The sequence below is a fragment of the Stegastes partitus genome, unplaced genomic scaffold (genome assembly GCF_000690725.1).
Source record: "Stegastes partitus isolate 25-593 unplaced genomic scaffold, Stegastes_partitus-1.0.2 Scaffold421, whole genome shotgun sequence".
In the NCBI taxonomy this organism is placed as follows: Eukaryota; Metazoa; Chordata; class Actinopteri; family Pomacentridae; genus Stegastes; species Stegastes partitus.
Genome location: NW_007578152.1, coordinates 175911 through 202443, shown reverse-complemented (window position 1 = coordinate 202443; position 26533 = coordinate 175911). Strand labels below are relative to the sequence as shown.

At 44.8% G+C, this 26533-nt stretch overlaps 2 protein-coding genes across 2 annotated transcripts in view; both read right to left on the bottom strand.

Moving 5' to 3' along the window:
• Window positions 1-13234, bottom strand: part of ahr1b (aryl hydrocarbon receptor 1b) — a 36766-nt gene extending 23532 nt beyond the window's left edge. Inside the window, exons 1-4 of the mRNA XM_008285891.1 lie at window positions 13141-13234; window positions 12115-12302; window positions 6127-6242; window positions 1717-1806 (exon numbers count right to left, since the gene is read on the bottom strand). Of these exons, the coding sequence (XP_008284113.1) occupies window positions 1717-1806; window positions 6127-6242; window positions 12115-12302; window positions 13141-13193 (447 nt within the window). The 5' untranslated portion in view covers window positions 13194-13234. The remainder of the gene's footprint in view (window positions 1-1716; window positions 1807-6126; window positions 6243-12114; window positions 12303-13140) is intronic.
• Window positions 13235-14969: 1735 nt separating this feature from the next.
• The window catches only part of LOC103360208 (aryl hydrocarbon receptor-like), a 100740-nt gene continuing 89176 nt past the window's right edge, over window positions 14970-26533 (bottom strand). Inside the window, exons 5-11 of the mRNA XM_008285890.1 lie at window positions 25477-25591; window positions 23859-23998; window positions 23563-23765; window positions 23361-23470; window positions 22018-22159; window positions 19635-21333; window positions 14970-18247 (exon numbers count right to left, since the gene is read on the bottom strand). Coding sequence (XP_008284112.1) covers window positions 18161-18247; window positions 19635-21333; window positions 22018-22159; window positions 23361-23470; window positions 23563-23765; window positions 23859-23998; window positions 25477-25591 — 2496 coding nt within the window. The 3' untranslated portion in view covers window positions 14970-18160. The remainder of the gene's footprint in view (window positions 18248-19634; window positions 21334-22017; window positions 22160-23360; window positions 23471-23562; window positions 23766-23858; window positions 23999-25476; window positions 25592-26533) is intronic.

The following is a 26533-nucleotide window of genomic DNA, read 5'->3' as shown; positions in this document are numbered from 1 at the left end:
TTAGCTTAGCTTAGCTTAGCACAAGACAGTGAGACAGTTAACAGAGTGCTGATCTATTGAAAGCATTTTAATTTAAAACCGTTAGAAACTTGTTACTCATCACTGCTCTTTAGCACAAAGTCAGTTGGGCTTCCTCAATGACAAGCAGAAACAATCGTCTCTGATATTAATCCAACATCAACTCTGACCCGGACCGTACTGTAAAGAATTCCTGTCCAGAATTCCCTCATAGACCTCATACACCAACTGTTAAACTACAGCTCTATTTAGATGGTCTAAACAGCCGATGTCACGTTAATAAATATAAATATAAAATACACATAAAACATGGCCTGGACAGTTTCACAGTTCCAAGATTCCCTAAAACCACCATCTTTGTTGATTTGACCCACACTGGTCGATATAACATCCATCTCAATGGATATACGGGTCACATTTGACCCCAAACATTTGGAGCACCTGTGGAAAAGTAGAACATTTTAAAATACTTTCATTTTTGTGTACTTTGGGTCACTTTAGGAAAACTCAACAAACTTCAAGCTAAAAGACGTTTAGATTTTTTTTTGACTGCTGTCAAAACGGGTCAAATTTGACCCGAGAAAGTCTGCGATATTGTTTGAATTTTCTTTATTTTGAACCAGAAATTTAAAACAAAAGTTAACATTTGATACTCAAAACCATGTTTCAAAGTTCAAAAAGGGTTTAAGGAAGAAGCTGAACACTTATTTTATACCAAAACCCTTAAACCTAATCACCTACCAGCTGTCTTTAAGCTACATTATTTTATCCAGCCACTCATTTTAAAGCTTTATTCTCTGCTGCCTCTTTTGTAATTGAAGTTTATTTGGTAGTTGATTGTTGGTACATGTCGCTCTCTGCCTATTTAACATGTTTATTGTTCTCAGTAGTGCAGAAAAGTCTCTGTGTTTGTTCCTCAGTTTTGTCCTACTTCGTGGGTGTTACAACAACTGCTGACACCCGGCGTTTCTTGCTCTTATGTGTGTGTGATATGGGTGGCGCTCCCTTCAGCTCTCCTGGCCGTCACACCGCGTGGGGTTGTTTCCAAACGCCGCGCAAGGGCAGCTTCGGCGCAGATTTGGGTTTGTTGGGTAAACAGGAGGTGACGGGCCTCAGGTGGACGGGGAAATGAGGGGTGAAAGGTGACGTTCACACCCCGATCCGGCACCCAGAGTGTATGGGAAGGCCGGGGAGGACGTGTTTGGGTGATTATCTATCAGATGTAGATGCAGACGCTGTGTTTGAGTCTGTCTGTGTGCGAGTGTGTCACACAGTCAGACAGGTTAATTTGATAATCACGTTCTCTAAAGTGAGATTAGACTGGAGGCAGCGGCGCTTTGTTGTGAAGCCAAGTGGATTAAAGCTCTCGCTCCATATGGGCATTTGTCCCGGTGCGAGGACGGTGCGTTCACTTGCTGCTCTCCCAGTCAGCTTTCTGGGAACTGAAACTCTCAACGGTCCTGTATATGAAGCCCAAAAAATTATTCCTACTCTTTTTATTTTTGGTGCTTAACAAAACCTAAATAATAGCTAAATGTGCAGTTTTAGCATTTTCATAAATCTGTCTTCAGTGAGCGGTGAATATGAGGGTAACATGTGAGACTGGGAACTTTTATTTTTAAAAAAACAGCATGAATAATTATCACTACTGCCTGAACCCGGCCCTGCCCTACAGGTGGAAGTGAAGGTGGCTCTTACCTGATGGAAGCCGAGGTAATCCTGGATGGTGTGAGAGCAGAAGAAGATGATTCCCTCCGCCGTCACCACCAGAACGAATCCATTCAGAGCCTGCGGAGAGGAAACACATTGTTTGTGTGTGAGAACAGCGTCAGGGAGATATTTACCGGATAAATGATGAATGTTGATACTCAGACTGACAGACCTGACAAACATATCAGCGCGTTTGGTTTTGAAGCCCAAAAGAAAATATTTTTATACGTTCTTTTATGGTTAGGTGGAATAAAAACAGCATGAAATGTGCCGACTAGAAGTGACTTGTGTTGTGTCTAAGGTATCCCGTAAAGCTGATCCAGGCCTCGACTTGTGGGATCTGTTCAAGAGAAACGATCAGGCTCAATGAAAACAAATAAGAAGGAGAAGAAACGAGGCCAGAGAGAGGACAAGTGAGGATAAAAAAACAAAGAAAACGACAAAAAGCAGAGATGAGACTTCTGGCCCCGGGCGGAGCGAGGACGCCGATGATGGGGGAGCCGGAGCCGAGTGGACGTCGCTTCAGAGAGAAGTCATGTGGAGGAGGAGGAGGAGGAGGAGGCGGGAGAAGGAGGTCACTACGGGATGACTAACACCTTCATCAGCGCTCCTCCTCGTCTTCCTCCGGCCTCGGGGCTCTGAGAGGAGGTGATGACACCGTGTCCCGGCGCTGCGGAGAGTCACAACGGCATCCTGCCAGCATCCGCCTCCACCTCGCTGATGAGGATGAAGACGATGACGATGTTTACGGCCTCCTTAACAATGCGGCCTTTATGCGAGCGGACACGTGTGCTAATACACTCATCCTCGCCTCGCCGTGCGCGCTGAGGCGGCCTTCTGAGTTCGTATCGCTGCCGCCGGGTCAAGACTTGAACATTTTCTTCTGAAACCTTTTTTTAAATCCATTACAAGACGTCAAAAATAACAGGACGGTTTGTCTACGCTGCTGAATAATTCACATTTTAGAGGAAGGAAGCTCTCTCTCTGTTGTGAGAAGCAGATTTCTTTTAAGAAAACCTTCTCCTCCTCGCTGTCTGGTGTAATGTTTGTACTACGACGTGCTGATTGGCTGAAGTTTGCTCATTACAGTAGATGATCATCATGAATCAATTAAACGACAAATTTTCACTTTTATTAAATTAGATAAGTGTCCATGTGTGTCTCCAAAACCCAACACGACCCAATCGAATGCCTTGTTTTGTCCATAATTCAAATATATTCTGTTTACTGTCAAAGAAACCAGAAAATATTCACATTCAGAAAGCTGGAATCAAAGAATTTCAACCTTTTTTTCTCCTCAAAATGACGAGTTAATTATCATAAAAGCTAACGACTAATTTATTAGATAACAAAAAGTTGATTATATATTCAGGCTTTTATCGTTTCCCCTTAACGGTATAACACAGTATGCATCTCAGGTTGTTATTAGTCCTGCAACAACTACACTAATTAGTTCAAATTCATGAACAACGCTGATGGTAAAATGCCAAACGGTTTGAGCTTCTCGATCATCACATGTTAATTAAATGAAAGTAAAGAACCACCGACGACGAGAAGAAAAGAAAAATAAGTCAAACTAATCTCAACTTTGAGGCAAATAAAAGTCTGAATTCTGTGACTGCAGCTCCTTCGGTCTGAATAAGGCTCCATGCTGGAGCTGATGATGCATCATCGGTCCAACATCACCACATGAAGCCTGAGTCACCGCTTTGTGCCATGAATCGAAAACGCCGCTGCGGGGTTTTACTTTATAGGCCAGCGTTTTTATATTTAGACAGACGGACTCTGCTTAATGGGTGAAAGTGAGTCTGTGTTCAGGTCAGAGGTCGCAGGATTCAAATAGTTTCTGCATCACACAGGAGCAGAGCTGCAACAACACAGTCGTCTAATATCAAACTGACAGGCGTGTGTCTGGACTCGTGAATAATCAGTTCGAGGAATGTTTCAAGAAAGAAAAGTAAATTCTCTGATTGCAGCTTCTTGCTTTCAGGTTGAGGACAAAACAAGACATTTTATTTCATGCTGGGCTTCAGGAATCACAGATACTTTTATGATTTTCTGACATTTTATATACAGAAGACCGAACTAGTGAACTGAGGGATGAGCAAACTGACTGAAATGTGGACAAAACAGGTTATTGGGACATTTGTGAGGCTGTTTTTTTATTTTAATTGACCTTTTATAGACAAGATATTCCACAACAATGAGGGTAATTCTCCTGAGGTTGCACTATCGCTGCTGAGTCAACAGATTTTTTTTTTTGTTAATGAATTAAAAATCAGACCTGAAATTATTTAATAGAATCAAATATTCATCCGTGACCAGATTAGGTTTGGATCAAAGGTTTGGCGAGCAGCCTGAAGCTACAGCAGGTGACCCCGCCCAGAGCTGTCCGACACACACACACACACGAACACACACACACATGAACACACACACTGTGGTAGCATACATGCGCCGAGTATAAATATTTATCGTAGATTCATCTGTCTGCACACAACACATCCCCCTCTGCCTCTCATGTTTGGTCAACCTCGCCCTCCTGAGATCCAGACGGAGTGTGTGTGTGTGTGATGTTTGTTGTCTTTGTCGGTGTGTTCACTGGAAGACGACAAACCCAACAACAGCCAGCGAATCACAGGAAGACTCTCTGTCTCTGTTTATCACAACACAAGAGTTCAAAGCTTCACGCTGTCAGAGCCGCTTCACCAGCCTCTCTTTGGCATGTCGTCAAAATAAATGAGATCAGAGACAGATCTCTTTATCTGAGCGCCACACACACACACACACACACACACACACACACACTGGGCTACAACTGGCCGGTCTGCTGGAGGACCATGACGGCAGCAGCGCTGTGGTGATATACTGTGAAACATCCAAGAATACTTTAAATGCTTTTAGTTTATTTCCACCAACACACATGGTCGATCCAAAGCCCCCTCGCTTCAATAATAGATGTGTTCACCGGCTCTGGATAATTCATGGGCTGGTGTCTGTAATGGACCAGAGCAGCTCAAGGCAGGAAGCTGCAGCCGTCCTGCGCCGAGCAGTTCACTCCTCCGCGATCAATACATTTATCAATAACCGGACTGGGGTCGGAGAAGTCGGTGTTTACTTCTGTCTGTCTGGAAGTCGCCGTGGACATGCAGTAAACCAGTGAGCGCCGGTTTCAGGCTCCTGTCCAATCCGCTGTGATCTGAGGTGATGAACGGTGCAGAGCTGCATCACACCAAGCCAAGAAACTGAGAAACAGTTTTTTACGACTTCAGCTCCCCTTTGATTTAATTATTAGGGGGAATATCTGCACCACAGCGTGAATCATCCATAAAACACAGATGGACTGCTTGATAAGCTCCCATCCAAACAACTTGTCATTGGTCGGACGATCTCCACGGTTACTGTCAGCGCGACAACAACAACAACCTCTAAGGACTGATCCATGACTTCATCATGACTTCTTTAAATCATGTCAAAGAAGTCGTCTGTGTGGCTGCAAACTGTTCACACCGGTTGATTGATTAAAGAGCAGGTATCATGAGACTGAACATAAAACCTCGTTAAACAGGACTTTTTTTGGGTCAATTAGGGGCAAAACGAGGAACGTGTAACAGACATGCATCAGTGTTATGGCTCATCTGGACCTGTGTGTGTGTGCGTCTGAAGAATCTACGTCTTATTTTAATCATGTTTCAACTTATTACTTTGATCCCTACCAAAGTTTTCTTGCTCAGAGGAGCTCGTTAGGAGGTGACTAAACAATAAAGGTATATTATCTGTAAGTAAGTGAAACCCGAATTAACAAAACTGCATTTTATTTGTTTGTTGTTGTCCTCGGTTCTTATCATTTTGGTGCTGATTGTTTTCCTCTGACAGGCTGCCAACAGTTCCTCTATGTAGCCGCACACAGAGCTCATCTCCCTTTAACAGACACACACCTACATAAGAACTAAACTGCAGGTAAATCAACAACATCCTGCTGCTGTTTGTAGGAAATAACATTGCTGTGAGGCAGCAGCCCTGTTTGGGTGAAAAACAACTGACCGCTGTCTCAAACTCTCTCCGGCCGACAGCCAAAAGCAGAGATGTTTCTGCTGTAAGTCCATGAAAACAAGCCATTTGTGCTGCTGTCCTGCTGTGCAGAGCGGCCTCTCCTCCATCAGAGGGCTTCAGCAACACCACCGAGTCTCTGCGTGATGCACGGAGCAGAGCCGCAGAGGTCAGCAGCAGCCAGGTGATAGCGACTTGTTGATCGCAAAACATGCTGCCAAAGACGCAGCGATCTAAGCGTTTAGGACACATTCATGTTGCTTCAAGTGTAATCACAAAACAGTGCTTAGAGTTAGAGAGCCCACCATAAGCACAAAAATAAAACAAAACTGGCCGTTTGTGACCCACCTGCAGCAGCAGCTCCCCCTCAGGTATCCGTCCGTCGGCAGATCTCGCCGTCTTGCTGCCGTTGTTGCCGTCGCTGCTCTTGTTGACGCCATTGGACAGCTGGTTCTTCAACGCCACTGTAGAAACAGGAACAAGTTAGTGATGCTTACGTACGACGTTAGAACTGCAACATGTCCGTATGTAAACTCATCACGCCTCAGATATACAGACTCCTTGTTATATCTTTATTTTTGTTTTTCTTGTGTTGCTTCTTTCACGTCGTTCTGCTTCAATTAAGTCTGTTATCTTAGGATTTCCACATTAGCTTGGAAGAGGGAATTTCAGGACACATATACAGAGAATAACACCTTCAATGAGCGGGAAAAGGGAGCGATTAACGCTTATTTACAGAATAAATAGAAAACTAACTAACACATATGAACTACGATTTAGTGTTTTCATTATCTTCCAATCAAACGCGTACAAATCCTTTTTTTTATTGCGACTGAAGCACTTCCTGTACAGTGGGGCGAACAAACAGCCCCAGGGGGGTTTCTCCGTGACCTTTAGCCCCTGAGACAAAACATGGAGGCCAGCAGTGTGCCTCAGACCCCGGGGACAGAGTCTGATTGAGTGGACCCAGTCTGAAGGAAACAAAGGACTTCTTCTGAAGCAGCAGCAGAGACGCTAATGGAAGAGGAAGTCCGCGACAATGCCGGGGCCGAAGGTTGGACCGGTTAAACTGTTTCGTCTGATCGCGACCCAGATTCCCCACAGGGATCAATAAAGCTCCATTGCATGTCTTTATTGTCATGAATGGAGGCGCTGTGTCCACCAGCCTCGTGGTAATGGCACCGAGTCACATTCAAGTTAGGATTTCTGATGAATTTCATTAAAAGCTGCTCATGTGTGGAAGCGGACACTTTTCATTAGTTTATTATTATGATTGATTATAAAAAAAACTTAAGCTGTGTTGGTGCCTCGGAGCAGCCATGAGCAGTAATACCAGCTACGTGTTGTCAGCACAGAGTCATCGAGGCTGAATGATTCACAACAAAACCAGTGATTTAAATGGATTGCTGCTGAAGCAGTGACCTTAACTCAAAGATGACTCCTCACTGAAACCTTTGTGTGCCGGTGCCTAAGTGTAGTGGAAGCTCGCCGTGCAAAGAAAGGGCGAAAAAAAGCACGTCGACTATCAATAATTAAGAGCTGCGAGGGGTGGAAGGGGTGTATCTGCGCCCTGACGTCACGGACGGCAGCGAGGAAAAACACCCCGAGGCGGCGGAGGAGGAGGGGAAGGGACATCTGTTGGCAAAACGCAGGGCGGCGAGGACAACGGCGGCCGATAAAAACATCACAACAAACGCTCTTCAGTCGTCTGGCTGGACGCACGGAGGCACACAGGAAGAGAACGGAGGTCTGAACGAGCTCTCAGTGAAAGGAGGAGAAGTTTGAATCCAGAGAAAAAAAACTCATGAAGCATAAAGAATTATGAATGTGGACCTCAGCTGTGTTGGTTTCTGTATTTCTGGGTACATCTGTGCATATATGACCGTGTTTATTTGTGTCTAATTATGTATTTCTGTGCACATCCATAAAGATCTGTGTGTATTTCTGTACGTCTGTGCTCACAGACGCTGACATATGATTTGTGATATACTTGTTTAAAGTCAAGCTTCAGATCAACAATCGCTATGCAACAGATTTAGAACACGTGACGGAGCTACGACCACACGTGATGCCATCAAAAGCATGAATCTGTAACGGCACTGACAGGACAGTTCAAAGGCCGGCTCAGATATGCTGACTGCATGTGTGCACGTATTCTAAACACTGTGTCCATCTATATCTCTACATATCTGTGTATGTTCATGTTTAACGTTGCACATCTGTGTATATTTCTGTATGTAACTGTGCACATCTGTGTGACAGAACTGTGTATATTTACATCTGTGTGTGTGTAAGTTTATATAAGTGATCAATAGAGCTCCATGTGAGGCTTTTGAATGTCTTCTTTAGTCCAGCGATGTGCTCAAAACTGACAAATATTCAGTTTTTAGTGATAAAGATGAGATTAAATCCCATTGGAGAAGCTCAAACCAGCAAAAGTTCATCTGATAAACGACTGAAACAACTTTTTCAGGTGATTATTTATATTTCTGTAAATTTACTGACTGCCAGTAAACAAACATACAATAAATACAACGCTAAAAGTAATCTAAACGTTAATATGAAATAAATTGGATTGGTGCTGCTATGGTCTCCAGCTTCCTCCTCTCCTGCCTGCTAACGTAACTTGACCCAGAAAATAAAAATTAAAAATGTGCATGAGTCGACGAAGCGACGAGCGAACCTACAAACCCTTTGGAGGTCAGGCTGGTTTTCTCAGGCAGATAATTTGACATCTCAACACAACAACTGATGAGCGAACCAGCTGACGGTGGACCTGGATGTGGAGGAGGGGGGGGATGACGACGACACAAACAATGACCCGTCTAATCCGGCGTCTCATCCCCCACCAGCCCGTGTTCACAGGGTGTGTGACCGAAATGAATTTTTCAAAGGTTCAGTCGAGTGCAGCAGCGGCGGCGGCGGCGGCGGCAGGAGGGCACCTCCCTGATGACAGCGAGAGCAAAACAGAGCGAGATGTCTGCAAACAGCTGTGTGTTTGTGGGTGTTGGGCTTAAATACGTTGGTGTTAAATATTCATGAAGGACCTCGAGCACGTTATTGGATTGTTTTAGTGGCTCTCCATCAACCCGTCCCGACACTGGAACTGACCAGAACATTACATAAACTTCAGGTTGATTCAGTGGCGCTGTGGTGTTACACAACATGAACACACACTCACGGACATGTCAGAGTGTGGAAACAACAGCAAAACAGCACATGTGACAAAATAAGAGAAAACACAATGATGCTGTGTTACATAAGTCAGCACTAATCTGCTTAGAGTACGAGGCAGATGGCTGCACATGGAGACAGATGTGAAGCAACACAACACACAGGAGTGACACCAGTCCCACCACTAAACCTGCAACTGGACTGTGGACCAACGCTGTGAACAAACACAAACATGGTTCAGCCACCGTCACGACAAGTCACCTGCACGGTTCATCATCACTTCTACCAGACGCCCTGAACGCAGCATCGACACACAGATCTGAGCTTCGGCCTGCACAAGAGCGTATTTGACATTTTTCTTCTCCTGCATTTGCTGCTTCATGAGGCGGAACAAAGTCTAATGCGCAAAGACACAAGTGGAGAGCTGGAAGGGAAAGTTTGGGAAAAGTTCACTTAAAGAACGTCTCAGCGTTTCTGACAAATGACCGAATGGAGGCTGACAAACATCACCGGATTCATATCTCCGCAATAAAACACTGAAAGCTGAGAGGGAAGCTGCACACTGAACAGTTCTTCCCCTTAAATGTGAAGGCACTTACATATGCGGTGTAAACGCAGCTACAACTAACCATTATGAGTAGTTTAGTCTATAAAGTGTCAGAGAGATTCCCAGTCTGCTGTGACAGAAGAGGAAAGAACCCAGAACATATGTAAAAAGCTGCAATCAGAGAGTTCTGACTCAAAACAGTGACCATTAATTCAATAGCCGACGACCGATGGATCCATCGCTGCTACTCCTGAGCCGTGTGTGATGCATAACCCACATTCACTCGAGTCCTTCAGTCTAAATATAAAACCACAGGCCTATGAAATGAGCGCCTGCAGCAGTGATTTGGACTCATCCTACAAACTCCGGCTGCTGCATTTATAAATTCATGTGATGATGTTGTTGTGCGTAATCAGATCAAGCATGTGGCTTTATTACAGCGCCGTGGAATTTATTGGGTTTTCTTTTTTTTTTCCAGGCGATGTGCTTTGTTCAATCCGTTTCTCTTCAAAAGATCCACACAGCGTCCACGAGTGGATAATCCTGCCGTGTTTTTATTCTGGGAGGCTTTCATCTCCTCAGACCTACATTACTGTGAGACTTTGGAGCGAGGGTCACTGGACGGCCACGGGCGAGAGGAGCTGACCTACAATACGGTTCTGCTGTATTAATACATGGCGACGAGCGCCGGGTCACCCAGGGTTCAGATGGAGATGGGTCTGCTGGCCTGGTTCTGCAGGGTCAGCGTGTGACACCGAGGTGTGATGTGCTTTTAATCACACGCTCACACGTCCGGGTGAGCGTGTGATTTGAAGGACGTCTGCTGAATTTTTCAAATAGTTCAGTGAGAGCAGCGCGCCGCGACGTTTAGACGTCGAAAAAAGGCTTAAAAAATAAATCAGCAGCGGATCGGATGAGGCTAAAGTGCCGAAGTGTGACGTCACACCTTCAAACTAGCAACACGAAGCTACAGTGAATAAATCAGCGAGAAAGAAGCAGTCAGTGGACCAGGTAGGAAACAGAACAGCAGAGGTTTGCTGTCATCGACTACGAGGGAATTCATGGCGACGGTTGAGAGGACGAGAGCGCGACTCGACAAGGACGTCGAGAGCGCAGAAGGAAAAAAAAATGGCGCTTGTTGTTGTCCTCTGCAAGTTTGACCAATCAGCATCGAGCGCTGTGCAGCGGTTCCTGCAGGGACACCTGAGTCGGGTCTGTTCCTCCCCAGAAGCAGACATGAAAAAGGTCGTGCAGGGTCTGGTTGTTAACGGGGGGGACGCACAAAGGTCCCAAAAACAGCCCACAGGGTCCTGTAGTGGATAACACATCTACGATTTGAGAAATAAAAGCAGCTTTACATGATGATCCATTCAGAGCTGCAACAGACACTCGTCTATATTTCTGTGCTTCCTCTCTTTCAGAAAGTAAAATCGGTTCCTCTGTCGGTCAGATTGAGCTAACAGCCTCATCATCAGCGTACGACAGCAGATGTAACCGGTTTATGATCAACTGGAGCCCGTTTGAAACTCGTGAACTTCTGTAAACTCAGATTCCCCACATCCAGGGACATGAAGGGATTTTCCGGCTGAACAGATCTCTGAAGGCTGTTTGTTGTTTTTGGACAGACGTGCAATCTGCTTTTAATAGTAAATCTGTGAACACATTCAAGACTGCCAAACACACACACACACACACACACACACACACACACACACACACACCTACATCCTAAAATCCATCTGCTGTGCCTGTAAGCCTGTTAACTCCTCGACAAATCCAGCCCTCTGCACTTCACCACTTCTTAAACAGAGTCTGAATCTCAGACGCAGAGGTCACGACCTCCAGACTGTGCGACCCTCGCCCAGAGCACCACCAGCCACCATCACGCTGCAGCCCCTTCTCAAAACAGACCTCCACCGTCCAAGAACAAACATTTGGCTTCCCTCTGTTGTATAAATCCTTCTGGCTGAATTATTAACAGCAAGCAGCTGCTGAGTTACGCTCTGAGAGGCTGCGTGGACCCAAATATAAATCCCTACCAGCAGCAACGGGGGAAACGAACATCGAGGCAGAACCTGTTTCAGTTCTGCAAATGATGGGATTCTGGAAAAAAGAGCCCAGAGACAAACTTTGCTTCCAAAACCTGCAGCCTGAGAGGATTCAGTGATGTTTCTGTGGTCCATAAACGCTCTTTTTCCAAACCAGTACAACCTACCCAGATCTGACCAGAACCCGTTTCTTGAACCATCTCTGTACCTAAAACCTTCCAGCTCCGTCTCGTCCTGGGCTTTCTTTCTGCCTCTGTGTCTGCAGGTCCTTTTCGAGGTGTGAAAAGCTATTTCAGTGTTTCAGCGAGCAGGGGAAGAAAAGGGCAAGCAGCTATTTTGAATCTCCAGACTGACATTTACCAGCTTCTCTTGCTTTATTCATCTGTCTCAGTTTCAAGATTCATCTTCGTCACCACCTTTGGACCATCGTCCTCGCTGCCACAGCAGCTCACAATCAGCGGCGCGCTGCCTCCACGTTTGTCGTACTTTCTCGAGCAGAGTTTCCACTAAAAACTCGCCTCTCTGACACCTGTCCCAACCGATCAGGCCGCCTCCACCCGGTCCTACCTGAGAAGAAGCTCTTGGTGCGCAGGAAGCTGACGCTGAGCCTCAGGATGGACAGCTTGTCCAGGCTGGAGATGACGTCTTCGGGGAAGGGCAGCAGGCTGGCGAGCCGGTCCAGCTCCGAGTTCAGCCGGTCCCGGTGGCGTTTGGACGGGTTGGACTTGGCGCCTTCAGTCGGGGTCGGCTTGACTCTGGACATGAGGGCGGACATGTTTGTCACCTCAGGAACGTCATCAAATAAGACTGAACTCATAAACTAGTTCGATGTTGTCCTAAAACCTACTAAATAGAAATTATGAATTTAAAAAATGAGAGAAGCAGAACTTTGAGATGCTGTAGACAGGATCGTTTTGGTTTGAACCATAATTCACACGATTAATATTTAATCAAAACAGCTGACAATCAATGACCTGAATCAGTGTCGCATCTTTTTTTGTGGAAATACAGAAAAATACAGATTTTTTAATTTACTTTTTTTAACCTGAAACTTCTGTTTCTCTGCTGACATTTTTCACTTTTGCTTTACATGTATTTATGTCGTATTAATTGGATCCTAAGAGGCTGATATTAGTGTCCAAAATGTTCTGTACTGATGCAGGTGTGGAAGCTGGCAGTCAGTTTATAACAACAAACACTACATGTGGTTATATGTTGATATGAAGAATCAAAAAAAACCTACAAAGAGGACATTTAGTTTGCAGGCTGGGATGTTTGAGATCCTAAAGACTGTGTTTCTTCACTTGTGCTTATTAATTAGAGTCCAATAAATGATTAAAATAAATGGAAAATTAATTATTTATGAGGGAAATTCGTGGACGAGCTGTTAAAAATGATTGTTTTTACTCTATTAGCTTTAATGATCTGCTCATCCAGCAGCTCAGAGCTACAGGAGACACAAACGCAGCTTGTAATTAATCCTTAATTTCCATGTTTCCTGCTGAACTAACGGGACGTTCAGTCTTAATGATCCGTGTCGGTGGCGGATGGACACACGTTAATGAGTGACGGTAATGAGGCGCACTAACTCACCCCTTCTGCGCCGGTTTTCTCCGTTTGCGTCCCGCGTACATGTTGTCGTTCATCGAGTCTCAGTGAAGCTCCGCTAAATCCATCAAGAAACCGTCCCACGGAAGCCGGTCTGTCTCCCGGTAATCACCGGCATGTGACGCAGCCGCTGTCGCCCGGGAGGCGGCTGTGAGCTAGCGGTGAACACGGCGCATCCCGAGCCGTCAAACACCGTCAAAACTCGACCAATAGGCGGCTGAAGGACGTGGAACGGACGCTACAGACGGAGAGACGCGCTGAGAAGTCCCGGGGAAACGCACCGAGAGCGGCTCCCGGTGAGGAACGCTGAAGTCGGGACGGCTCTGCCGCGGCTGGTCGCTGCTCCGGTCGTCCCGTCCATGGCGCGCCGCCGGGCCGTCGAATCCCGCAGTTTAAAAGTAGAAGAAGAAGAAGAAGTAAATAAAACCCGGTGAAGTTTACATCCTGCGGGAGAACTTGTCACCCGAACACCGGCCAAGTTGCTCCTCCGCCCCGGTGCTGTCCGGTGCTCTCCGCTCCGCTCCCGGATCCCTCTGCGCCGCTCCGACCAGCGCGCGCTTCCCGGGCACTGATTTGACGTCGGGAGCGCGCCGGAGGTCAAAGGTGACGTCAGTGGAAGAAAAATACCGGTGGAGATTTTTAATTTTAAAAACACCGACAAAAATAAAAATGAAACTCAATTTAACCCATCGATGTTTAAACATTTTAATAAGCTTTAAAATTTGGTTTAATTTGACCTAAATTAGTCTAGAATGATTTCTACAGTAGTTGAGAAATAATTTGTTGACGTATATTTAATTAAAAACACAAATTCACAAATTGTAAAGGAGGAAGAAACACAATTTTCCTGAATAGATGAAATAACAATATTCTATTATTAATAATCAATTCTCTACACCCATTCTTGCTGTCTTGTGTTCTGCATGGCCGCTAGCTCACTGCGGCTAATGTTAAAATCTAAATTTAAAATATTTTTCCAAATGAACATATGTGTGATTAGTTTTTACATATAAGAGAAATTAACACCATATATTTAGTTTTTATTTTACATTTATCTGTAAATTATATACGATTAGTTCTGATATGAGACAAATTAATACGATATGAGGTTAAAATTGACACCAACCTCTTTATCTTGCATTGTTTTTTTATCTACATTTATTTACAACGGCAGGAAATTTTAAGCAGAATATAATACGTTTCTATAGAGACACATTTTTAAAAATTGCCTGCTATAATATTAAAAGTGGCTTCTATGCTGCATTTTACATTCAAAATCCATTTTTACTTATTTAAAGTGATTTATTTCACTTATTTAATGTTTTTTAAATGCACTTCATGTTATTGCTGCCTTTACTTACAGATTATAGGACGTGTGGCTGTTTTCTATCAGTTTTTTAATGTAAAATTACAAACAAATGAGCTTTTTAGCAATTTTCTAAGCTTTCACAGTCGTGTTTTTCTTTTAATGAGGCGATATCAAAACATCCGTCTCTTCACATTTGGAGGGATTTTAGTCGACTTGCTTTGCCAGAGTGAGAAAATAAAAGCCAGTTTTGTGGCCCAGTTTGCAGTGAAAACCATTAAAGGCTTAACTGGGAGCAGATCAGTCAAACGTTAAATCAGACTGAAGGGGGAACAGAGTCACACTGTCATCTAGTGGACGCTGGAAACCATCACACTGGTCACATCCACAAAAGAAAAGAACAATTTACAGAAACAAGTTAAGACTTCTGTAAATTCTCCTCCAACTTTTAAATTAGATTTTAAAGTAATTGGCTCTGAAATGTAAAACACAGGGTCGAGTTCAAACATTCAAACCAGTGCAGTGATCAGATCACCTTTAATATCGTGAGCATGTAAAGACCGACTCAGACACTCTTACACTGAAGCGACGTACTGAAAGCAAATCCACGAGATATAAGATGTAGAGTTACAAAACAAAACAACAGGAGGTTACATACGCTGTGCAGAAAATGTACAAAAACATGACAGGCGTGAGTCAGGTTAAGGCAATATGATATTAAAATACACAATATATGACAATACGTGTTTTGGAGAAAGAAAAAAAAAAGACAAATATATATATTTATATACACTTACACAAAGATACTGCATTCTGGAGTCTTGGCCTCCGAGGGTTTGAAAAAAAAAATCAAAGTATAATATTTTTAAATGTAGAAGCAAGCGACAAAAACAATATTTATATTCCTATACGGAGAATACTTTGTGAAGAAAAAAGAGGCTCTGATTAAAAAGCAGGTTTAAAAAAAGAGGAGAAGATGCCGCGATCGTGACGCTTCAACTTGCACTGAGTGTCCGTCCACGCGGGAGGATTTCTGCTGGATTCAGGGATCGTTTCACGGCCGCTTTGGCTCAGTTTTCAGGACTCAACACAACGCTCGCTCCGACGAACTCATTCATGAATGCTGGACTTCCAGCTGAGTCGTGTCTATATGGTTCACTACTAACTTTGTGGTCAACACGTTTGTCTCGTGTAAATGCAGAACAATCTATATTTACAGTTGTTTTTAATTTAAAGTATGATCAACGCCTTCGACATCTGAAGTGTAAAAACTGAGCCAAAGCATTTGTAAAAGGCGGTTTCTCGGCGTACTACATTTCCCAGAATGCCTCTGCACACGAGAGCTTGTGCCTAACGTTCTCGTCAACATCCGAGCTGCAACTGAAACAGAAAAAAAAGCAGATTTTTGGGAATTATTTCTTTACATTAACGTCTGTAATGTAAAAAGACCCCAAAATATTCACTTGAACAGCAAATCCCTTCACTTCAGAGCCTGGAACTGGAGAATAATCGACATTTTTCATTATTTTTTTCTGCTGATTAACTGCTGAGCTTGGACAGTAAAACACTACATCCAGATTTCAGCGGCTTCGGATGTTGACGTGAACGGTATTCACAAGCCAGAGTCGGTTTACGTTGACTTGTGAATGTCTGGGTGGCGACTACAATCATTCTGGTCTGTTTCTCGCTTGACGTTTGGTTCCGTCGCCATAAAAAAATCATGAAAACGTCCCGTCCCTTTGGTATCCGCTGGGATAGAAGCATCCCAGATGGCTGTACTGACTCGTTCGTTTGGTATTTAAGTCAAGTGTTGAGAGAAAAGCACAAGAGAGTGATCTGACGGCTCAGTCGGGGTTGAGGCCTCCTCGCAGCGTTTCTTTTCCACCTAAGTGCTGAACGGTGTCGCTCAATGAAAAGGCACTTGAAGTGTGTTTTTGGTTTGTTTGTTTTTTTTTCCTCGTCTGAAATATACAATAGCTGCCTTTAACTGTTTTACTTCTTCTGTGTTTCGCTGCCGGACGGGTGGACGATGCTCGGAGCGAGACAAGCAGGACAGAAAGAGGAGAGAGAGCGAGAGGACGGAAGGTGGCTGTGGGAAACACTCGAGCATCCTCGGCTGGTTCAGGGAGAAACATCCTCCGTTCGGGGAGACGTGAAGGCGGCAGAGCCGGGCCTGGCTTCGGTTACTGCTCTGGAAAAATAGCTGAGTCTGAAAAACCCGATCGGTGTCTTTAAATCTCATGAATCCTGAGCATCATCGTCCTAATTTAAAGAGTGGCTTAAGGAATCACATTCTGTGTTACGCTTTGGCAAAGTCAAACACTTTAAAGGACTAGTGCAACAAAAATCTAATAAACCCTCTGAACTTGGCTTGGTTAAGGCAAAACTTTGGTTTGAATGTTTTCACATCGACTGTCCCTTTAAAGTTTCCAACAGCTCCGTCAGTTTAAGGCACCGAATGAATCTTGAACACAACAACAACAACAACAACAACAACAAAACAGAAGAGACACGAAGGAGAAATGAAACTGGCTCAGTGACGAAGCTTTTAAAATATATCAACAAGCAGCTGTTTTCACTGAATCCCGTCTGTGTGACGAACCGTCTGTTAGCAGGATGTGATCGTTTATTGTGCGCTTCTTCTTTTTTTAAATTCTTTTCTTAAATCGTTTTCTGGATACCCTGTCTGCAAAAAGCAAGTCTCCCTCAGCGGGACAGCAAAGAGTTGAAATGAACGAAATCAAGACGCGTTTTCAAAAGGACAAAAAACAGCAACTATAATCACAATAATAATAACAATAATAATAAAAAACAACAGCTATATGTTTTTATCCTTCTGAGCGTTGGAAACAGAAAAAAAACACGTTTGTTTATGAGAGTAGGTTGGAGATGGGTTACCAGGAGGTTCTCTCAGCGTTCTCTCCTCCAGCGTTTGCATCAATCGGTCCCGGTCGTCCCAGTTCAGGAGCTTCTGATCAGCACGAACCCACGACAACGTCACCGTGTGTGGCTGCTTGCTGCCCCCTTGTGGCCAAACCCGACCAAGCAGCTCAGATTTCTGCTTTTGTTTTGTTTGTTTTTATTTTGTGCGACACTGGAGGTTCCAAATCTATACATTTCTAGATTTTCCTTTTTTTTTTTTTAACTTGCAGGCTGCAGATGAAGTCTCAGACACGTTTCCAATCAACAGTTTGAGCTGAACTGTTTAGCTGACACGGTGATGATGAACTAGCCGGTCCGGTTAACGTCTCAGAGCAGCACTGAGCCTTTTTCAACTCCTTCTGATTCCCAAACGTCCAAATATTCCAACCACGAATAAATGCTCTGATCCGTTGCCAGGGAAACGCTGTTCGATCACCGATGATGCCGTCCGACGAGAATTTTAAATGATCTTTTTTTTTTTTCTTTTTTGGTTCAATCCAACCAGCTCCACAAGAGGAATTCACACTTTTCTTCTGACATCCAGCTCCGATTCCACCGAAAACCAGCCGAGCTCCAACCCTCACAGCTTCCTAAATATTTATAATAGCAATAAAAAAGATAAAAAGGAGAAGGAGAGGCGTCTTGTTTCCTCTCCTCGTCCTTTTCGGGCACATTCTTGTTCTTCAGTCTTTCATTGTTTAGACGCAGGAGTCTTTAGTTTCCCTCTAAAGCGACGTTTCAGTCCGAGTCCTCGCCGTCCAGACGTCCCGGCGCTTCCTATTTGTTCTCTGAGTAGCACGTGTTCCCGTTGGGCAGCGTCGAGAACGGGAAGACTCCGTTTCCAACGACTGGACGGTTGTTGATCTGCAAAAAAAGACAGATTTAGTGAACAGCGTCCAAGCAGATAATCAAGAGAACATCACGTCCTGTTCCTCTGGATGCTGGAAGTCACGTTTCTAAAACTGAGCAGACGTTTGAATCTTGAACAAATGAAATAAAACACAATCAGGATGTTGAAGCACTGAAGCAAAGTAAAAAGGTAAAAAGTGTAAGATCAGTTCAGGATGTCCGATAATATTCACCTGATAGTGACATAAAACTGTGATATCTGTCAATATCGGCATCGTCGTGTTTTTATAAAGCAAACTGATGACATAATGGCTGCATTTAGCGTCATTCACCGGCATGCAAATGATGACGACGTCAAACTGCGTCGTGAAGCGTGTAAACAAACGTGGCTGCAGTAACAAACACACATCGGCATCGGCTGATATCAGAAACTGAGACAACTGGACGATATCGGCATATCGGATATTGGCAAAAACAGCCGATATGGGACCTCCCTGATATCGGTATAACCTGCAGCTATAATTGATGTTTTTAATATTATTACATCTGTGTTCACTTGTTGATTCTCTTTGGGGGTTTTTTCCATTTTTGCACAACAAATAACTTTTTTCTTTTTGTGTGTTTTGTGGCTATTTAACGATGTGTCACGTTTCCTTTTAAATAATTACATCATTTATCAGATGGTAGAAACTGTAAAAACACAAAGGATACTGAACGTGTCCTGTGTGACTACTCTGGTTTAAACATTTGCTAAAACATTCATAGTTTATTAATTAAAACTCTGAACTCCTGCTCAGCTGAGGAGCGAATCATGACTCAGCTGTGACCAACGATGACACGGCAGTAATTTCAAGGATCCTTCAGGTGACCTGCAGGCAGCGTTCAGAGAGCAGAGAGGAGGTCAGGACACAAACGGCTTCATCACTAAACGCCTTTAAGACCAGAGGAGCAGGTTGCTGGAGATGCGTTCAGTGAAACCTCTTTGACAGTCGATGTACAGAGTGACTGATGTACCGAGGAGCTGCTGTACTGGGCCGGTATCGGCCGCACTGGGCCGGTACGGGCTGCACTGGGCCGGTATCGGCTGCACTAGGCCGGTACGGGCTGCACTGGGCCAGTATCGGCTGCACTGGGCCGGTACGGGCTGCACTGGGCCAGTACGGGCTGCACTGGGCCGGTACGGGTCACACCTCTGGGTGCTTCCATCAAATAATGAAAGAATTTCCACCATTTTTCAGAAACTGTGAAAACACAGAATCTCTCTGTTTCATCTGAACTCCTCCTTAAAGACTGACCACAGCTGAACTAGATTCAGAACCAAACTACAGATGAAGCGCCTCTCAGTACCACCTTGACCCTGACAGTGACGGGTCGAACCCTCAGGACCGGACCGGGACTTTACCTGCGTCTGTTCGCTGAAGTTGAGGAACGGCTGCTGCTGCACCAGCAGGCCGTTGGGGTTCAGACCAGCCGCCATCTGACAGGACAGCGCCGCCTCGTCGGGGTTTGGGATCGCCGCCATGCTCGGCATGGAGCTGCCGGGCAGCGCCTGGTAGAAGCAGGAGGGCTTGGAGGGGATCTGGTGGTTGGCCAGGTTCACTCTGGCCTGGTTGAGGTGAACTCCGTTCCTCGGCAGCACCGGGGGGGCGTTTCTGAACATACAGCTCCTGGAGGACGACGCCTCCAAGTCCTGCTGACTCGGAAACGGAGCGCCGGAAGCCTCTGCAGTCCTGAACGCCGGCCTGGCGGCGCCGACGTCTCCCGGGTTCCTCTGAAAGCCCGATACCTGGCCGAGGCAGGGGCCCATCTGTTGGTGTCCGGCTGAGAGCAGCTGCTGCTCCAGAGGCCACGACTGTCTCTGGCTGTCGCTGCTCTGCGTCTGCAGAGCAAAGTGGCCCTGCAAGCAGCCGGACGCCGCCGCCGCCGCCGCCGCCGCGTCCGCCGCGTCCGCAGAGAAACCGGCTTCAGCTGAAATATCGGGGGCGAATGTGTCCACGAAGCTGTCGACTGCGCTGGACAGCGCAGGATTCCACTGGCTGCCCTGAAAGCTGAACACAGGGTTAAACTGTCCGCCTGTGTTTTGGTCCTGGAGGCCCACGGGCTGGCTCCTCATCTGCAGATGGTTCTGGACCATCTGGTTGGGGTGAAGCTGGCTGGACGGCCGGAGGGAGAACGAGCCGAGGCCGCTGTCTTTGACCTGCAGGGTTCTCTGCTGGTTCTGTGTTTGGGGACAGGAGTCCACCATGGAGGGGTTAAAGGTCACTGGAGTGCCGATGGTTCCGGCGGCGCCCAGCTGCAGAGGAACAGGGAGGTTCTGCTGGAGGCTCGGCCCGTTCAACCCGGCAGAGTTCAGCTGAGGATAATCCATGTGGCTCAGTTTGACGGATCCCAGAACCGGAGTCGGCTGAGGAGCCATCATCTGCCCTCCGCTCGGGATCAGCTGGTTCTGGGGCTCCAGAGGCCAGCTGAAGTTCTGCTCCCCGGGCTGGTCGGGGTTCTGGCTCTGGAGGTCCAGAGAGGAGAGGCAGGCCGGGAAGTCGTCCAGCTTGAGGCCGCCCTCCTTCTGGAGCTGCTCCTCCACGTAGGTCAGGATGTCGTTGCTGATGAGGTCGTTGAGGTCCTCGCTGAACTCGCAGCTGCTCACGTTCATCTTGAGCAGAGCGCTCTCCCACGTCTTCAGCTCCTCGGGGCCCACGTCCACCGCCTCCGTCAGGTCGCTGTCGCCCAGGAGCTGCTGCAGCGTCTCCATCATGTCCTGCACCGTGGCCTCGGACTTCATCAGGCCGCTCACGGCCGGTTTGGGCACGATGTCTCCGGGGACGTTGACGGTGGCGTGGGTGTCCCTGAAGGCCACGTCGTTGAGCGAGCTGAGGGTGTTGGAGTTGTGCTCGCAGTAGACGGACGGGTCCTGGCCCAGCATGGAGCCCAGCAGCGAGTTGGGGCTGACGGTGCAGCCGTCCACCTTCCTCTGCTTGGGGGCGGAGCACGGGTCGGGCATCTCGATGGTGGGGGCGGTGTCGTAGAGCAACGCCTCGCCGGTGGTGAAGTTGAACGGAAGCTGCAGCCGTCGGAGGCGGAGCTGCTCTTCTCCTTCTTCATTTCTGCAGAACAACACACGAGTTTGGGTCAATTCAGGAGCAGCGGCAAGGACGGAAACTAACGCAGAACCGAAAGAACTAATGAGCTCAAGAATGTGTGAGGATTTGATTCTGTTTGATGTAAGATGATTCCTGTGCTGGATGTAAATTACAACAACCTGAGAACAAACGCAGAGTCTCAGCTCAAAGCTCAACCTGTTACTAAACCTAAACAGCAGTGCAGGAATACAGTGAATACTACACATTAAACTGAGGACATACTGAACGCACTGCTGTAGAAGTAAAACTGCACATTTATGTGACTAAAAGATTCAAATTTGTAAAACATGCTGAGTCGTAGGAAACTTTAAAGGCCTCAGAAATCCAAACAATATATAATAAACATGAGCCGACGTGTCCTGTTTGCTGAAACTGCATCTGTAAACAGAACGTCTTCATTATAGCCAAAAACATCCTCACACCCACATCAGAGTGTTCATGGGACGTTTCTGATCGATGAAACATTAATTTTGGCTAAAATGTCAGCAAATAACTAACAAACTGCTGATTTTTTTTGCCGACATCAAACAGAAATAAAGTGAAAACTGGAGGAAATGTGACGGTGGGTCCTTTATACTACTATTCCTGCAGCATGAAGCTCTCGACATCAACGAGATAAAACACTGATGAAGTCGTGTGGAGACGTACGTCAGCGCTCTCTGCCGGGCCACGATGAAGTCCGGCTTCCCTGCCTTGAAGACCACCCTGGCGTTGGCCTGGACCCAGATCCAGGTCCGGTTCTTGGTCAGCAGCCTGAAGAAGGTGAAGCCGCTGTCTCCGGTTTTCATCACTGGACGCAGAAAGAATCACATTTATCAGCTTATGATCTCAACACAAGCGGAGCAGCAGGTGTTTCAGTTTAAGAAAAACAGCCGACGTCAGCAGATCTAATGCGCTGCAGCTAATTAATGCTAATTGTGTAAACCGGAGCGCGTTGACACGTGAGTCTGTCGGACGAGTTCCCGACTGGCAGCCGACTGTGTTTATGAATGTTCGGCACAGCGGAGGGGGACGAGGAGGAATCACTGCAGCTGCTCCATCCATGTCTGGAGCTCATTAGGCTCAGAGCTGCAGATCTGGAGCTCCGACGGTGATAAATACACCGAGGAGGAACAGACGGCGGCTCGCTCTGGGTTTATTTATATTTAGTTAATTTTGTTCAAAAATTTGGTTCACAGCATTTTTCCCCCCATTTTTTCCTCATTATTTAATTGCCATTTTATATATATTTCTTAATTAAATTTTATTATCCTTTTTATGAAATTTTTGGAAATTATTATGTATATTATTGGCCGACTTTTAGAAAATTGTGTTTGTTATTTTATATTTTTAATATTTATTTTAATTCGATTTTTCGATATTTTACTGGTCATTTTCATACATTTTACTATTTTCCTCGTTTTACATTTTTCTGAAGATTTTTGGGAGCTTTTTTCAAGTACATTTATTGTATTTTTATTAATAATATTATACTTTACATAATAATACTAACACCTGTATTATAATTAAAAATGTCTAAAATTTATAAGAATTTTTTTTAAAACTATCAATGTTTTTCAGACATTTTTGGGTAATCTTAAAGTTTTTCATAAATTTTAATAAATGTTTTTCAACTTCTATCAGGCCAGTTTGAGTAGGTTTTGCAGAATATTTATCAGGATTTTTTTCAGACATTTTGTTGATATTTTTTAGGCTTTTTGTGACTTTAGTTTTTTACATTTTAGGAACATTTTATTTACATATTTCAGACACAGTTTTCTTCTGTTCCAGTATTTTCCTGATATTTTTGTACATTTTTTGGGGCGTAGCTGATCGTCTCTGTGTTGAGCTGCTTCTCCTCAGAGCTTCAGTCTGTCTTACTGATCAGGCTGTTAACCAGCTCCTATATCACCAGAGTAAATACTTTTTGTTTTACATTAAAGTAAAATGAAATCAGTAGGAACAACAGACTGTAGAGTTCAAACTCTCACACTGAATGAACAAACGCTTACTTCTCAGGTGGTTGTCGGCGCAGTACATCATGTCGGCGGCGTGGATGAAGGCGTAGCCGGAGCCTTTCATGCAGAGCTCCACCTCGTTGTAGCCCAGAACCACCTTCCCTCTGCGGACAAAACACACGACAGACGTTCAAAGCCAAAGTTCAGAATGCATCTGGAGGAGCTAGAAGGCTTTTCCTGACTCAGCGCTGCGTACCGGGTGTCGATGCCCATCGGCGAGAAGTCCAGCTTGTGTTTGGTCTGGAAGATGAGCGTCTTGGTGCGGATCTCCAGGATGGACGGCGGCTGCAGTGGCGTGGCGATGGAGAACAGAGCGAGCTGCGGCGGAACCAGCGTCCCGTCCTCCGACACCCGGTTCTGGCCGTGGAGCAGCTTCAGGCGTCCGCGGAAGTTGAGCGCCTGAGGACGAACGAGCAAAGAGACGTTCAGCGGCTGAAGCGTGTCAAGCACCTGTTTGTGCGTTTGTTGTGTTCTGTGGTGCGTTTGTGTCACCAGGAAGCCGGAGGAGTTGTCGAGCAGGCAGCGGAAGCGGCAGCAGAAGTTCCTCTCCAGGAAGGACGAGTTTTCTGGAGGAATGGCCTGCGGGTCGTAGTTGGTCAGGTTGCTGCTGATCTCAGCGCTGCTCTGGTCACCTGCAGGGACCAATAAGAGTTAGAAGCTGTTCCATGTGGATGCACGGCTGAACATCTGCAGTAGACACGGTCTCAGCTGAAGCTTAGTTCAGTTTGTAACTCTGAACACTTCACCTGCAAAATGTCACTGAAAGAGATGAAAGGTTCTGAAATGACCACAAAGAAAAACTAAAAAAAAAATACACAAAGGGAAGCAAAAGAGTTGTAAAATGGCTGCAAAGACAAGCAAAATGACCAAAAAAAGTACAGAAAAATAGAAAAATAGAAGCAAAACAAACACACAGTGAAGCAAAACGACTACAAAAATACATGAAATATTACAACAAAGATGCAAAACAACTACAAAAATACACAAAATAAGTAAAAGGCAACACAAAACAACTCAAAACAACATATAATGGGAGGAAAAGCGATGCAGAACGAATGAAAATACATGCAAAACAGATACAACAGCTTCAAAAACATGAAAAACGACGACAAAAATACGACAAAATGAGCAAAGATGTGCAAAACAACCACAAAAAGATGAAGTACAGGAGACAGACACTAACAAACGAACTGCAAAGAGATGCAAAACGACAATAAAAAGATGCTAAATGACTGAAATGCAGCATGAAACAAGCAGCGCAGACGCACGACAACCTCAAGAAGATGTTTAGTAAAAGGAAAAAACACAAAAAAAAGGAAAGGAGACGCAAAACACAGCACAAAAAGACGCAAAAGGTGAAAAAATACAGGAAAAAAACAGCAAAAACGTGCAAAATAACAAAATAAAAATATGGAAAAAGCAAAAAAATTAAAATAAAACAACTACAAAGAGATTCAAAGGGCTAGAAATAAATGCAGAGTGACTAAAAAGATACACAAAACGAGCAAAGATGCGACTCTACAACACAAAAAGAACAAGAAAGTACAGAGACAACCCAAAAAAAGATTATAAATAAGCAAAAGAGACACGAAACAAAAAGGAAATGACGTGAAACAACCAAAACGGCGACACAGAACTGAAGAAAGATGCGAAACAACTTCAAGAAAGCAGCAAAAGAGACGCAGAGTGATTAAAAATACACAAAACAAACACACGAAGGACGCAAAAGAGACGCAAAAAAACCACAAAGAGATGCAGATTGAATGAAAATACATGAAAAACATGTTTAACATATTTAAAAACATGTAAAAAGACAAAACAAGCAAAGATGTGACTCGACAACACAAACACAACAAGCAAAGTGAAGACACAACCCGAGAAAAACACCATAAATAGAAAAAAGAGACACAAAACAAAAAGGAAATGACGTGAAAATACGTGCAAAACAGACACAACAGCTTTAAAAACCAGCAAAACGGCGACACAGAGACGTAGAGAGACTAAAAAAACACACAAAACAGCAGAAAAGACACACAAACTAAGCGGAAACATCTCTAACAGCATGTGTACATGCATAAAGCAGCTTCTTCCTGCAGTGTGTTGGACTCACTGGCGTTGGCGCCGCCGTCCTGACCCGGGTTGAGCGAGAAGTGGAGCTGTCGCCTGAACAAGGCCCGGTCGTCGGTGTGGATCAGCTCGAACACGCTCTGGTGGATGACGTCCGACTGGAAACACACAAACAGCTTCGTCACAAATCGCATGGTTCTCTCTAATAAAAGCATTTTAACACGTCGCTGATCTTTATCAAACACATGATGGACAACAAGACGAGAACATGCAGAAACCAGTGGTTCTGTAAACGGCCTCCTGTGTCCAAACCAGCAGATATTACAGCTGCTGTTTATGAACACTCATCGCTGATCTCCAGAGCGCTGCCTGCAGGACTGGACTCGGCAGCACCGACGTAAATGTTGACGTTTGAAGGAAACTCAGAAGAAGCTGAACCCAGGAAGGGATCTGCTCAGAGGAGGGAAGCTCTCCACTTCTTTAAACATTTATGAGTGATTTTATGTCACTGATCAATAAACAAACAATGACCTGCAATCTAGACAAGATTCTAGTTTTGTGCTCAAGAGGAGAAACTATCCAGAAGCTAAAAGAGAAATCTGGATTTATCTCTCTAAAAAATAATAAAGATAAATATATAGAAAAAAAGCACAAAAAAAATGTAAAATGACCAGAAAGGAATGTAGAGTGACTGGAAAATACACAAAACCAGCAAAAACAACAACGCAAAACTGAAGAAAGATGCAAAAATGACTAAAAACAGGCAAAGGAGTCACAAAGTAACTACAAAGAGATGTGAAATGGCAAAAAAATGCACGAAAAACTGCAAAAACATGCAAAATGTCTCCATAAATATGTGAAAATAGAAACAAAAGGGAAAACAACTACAGAGAGGTGTTAAATGACAAAATAAATACATGAAATCATACCAAAAATAGTACGAAAACGTGCAAATTAACATGATGAATATGTTTAAAAAGCAAAAACTTATAGAAAAAGAACTACAAGTAGATGTAAAATGACTAGAAAGGAATGTAGTCACTAAAAACCAACGCAAAACTGTAGAAAGATGCAAAACCAACACATGAAACAAGAAAAAA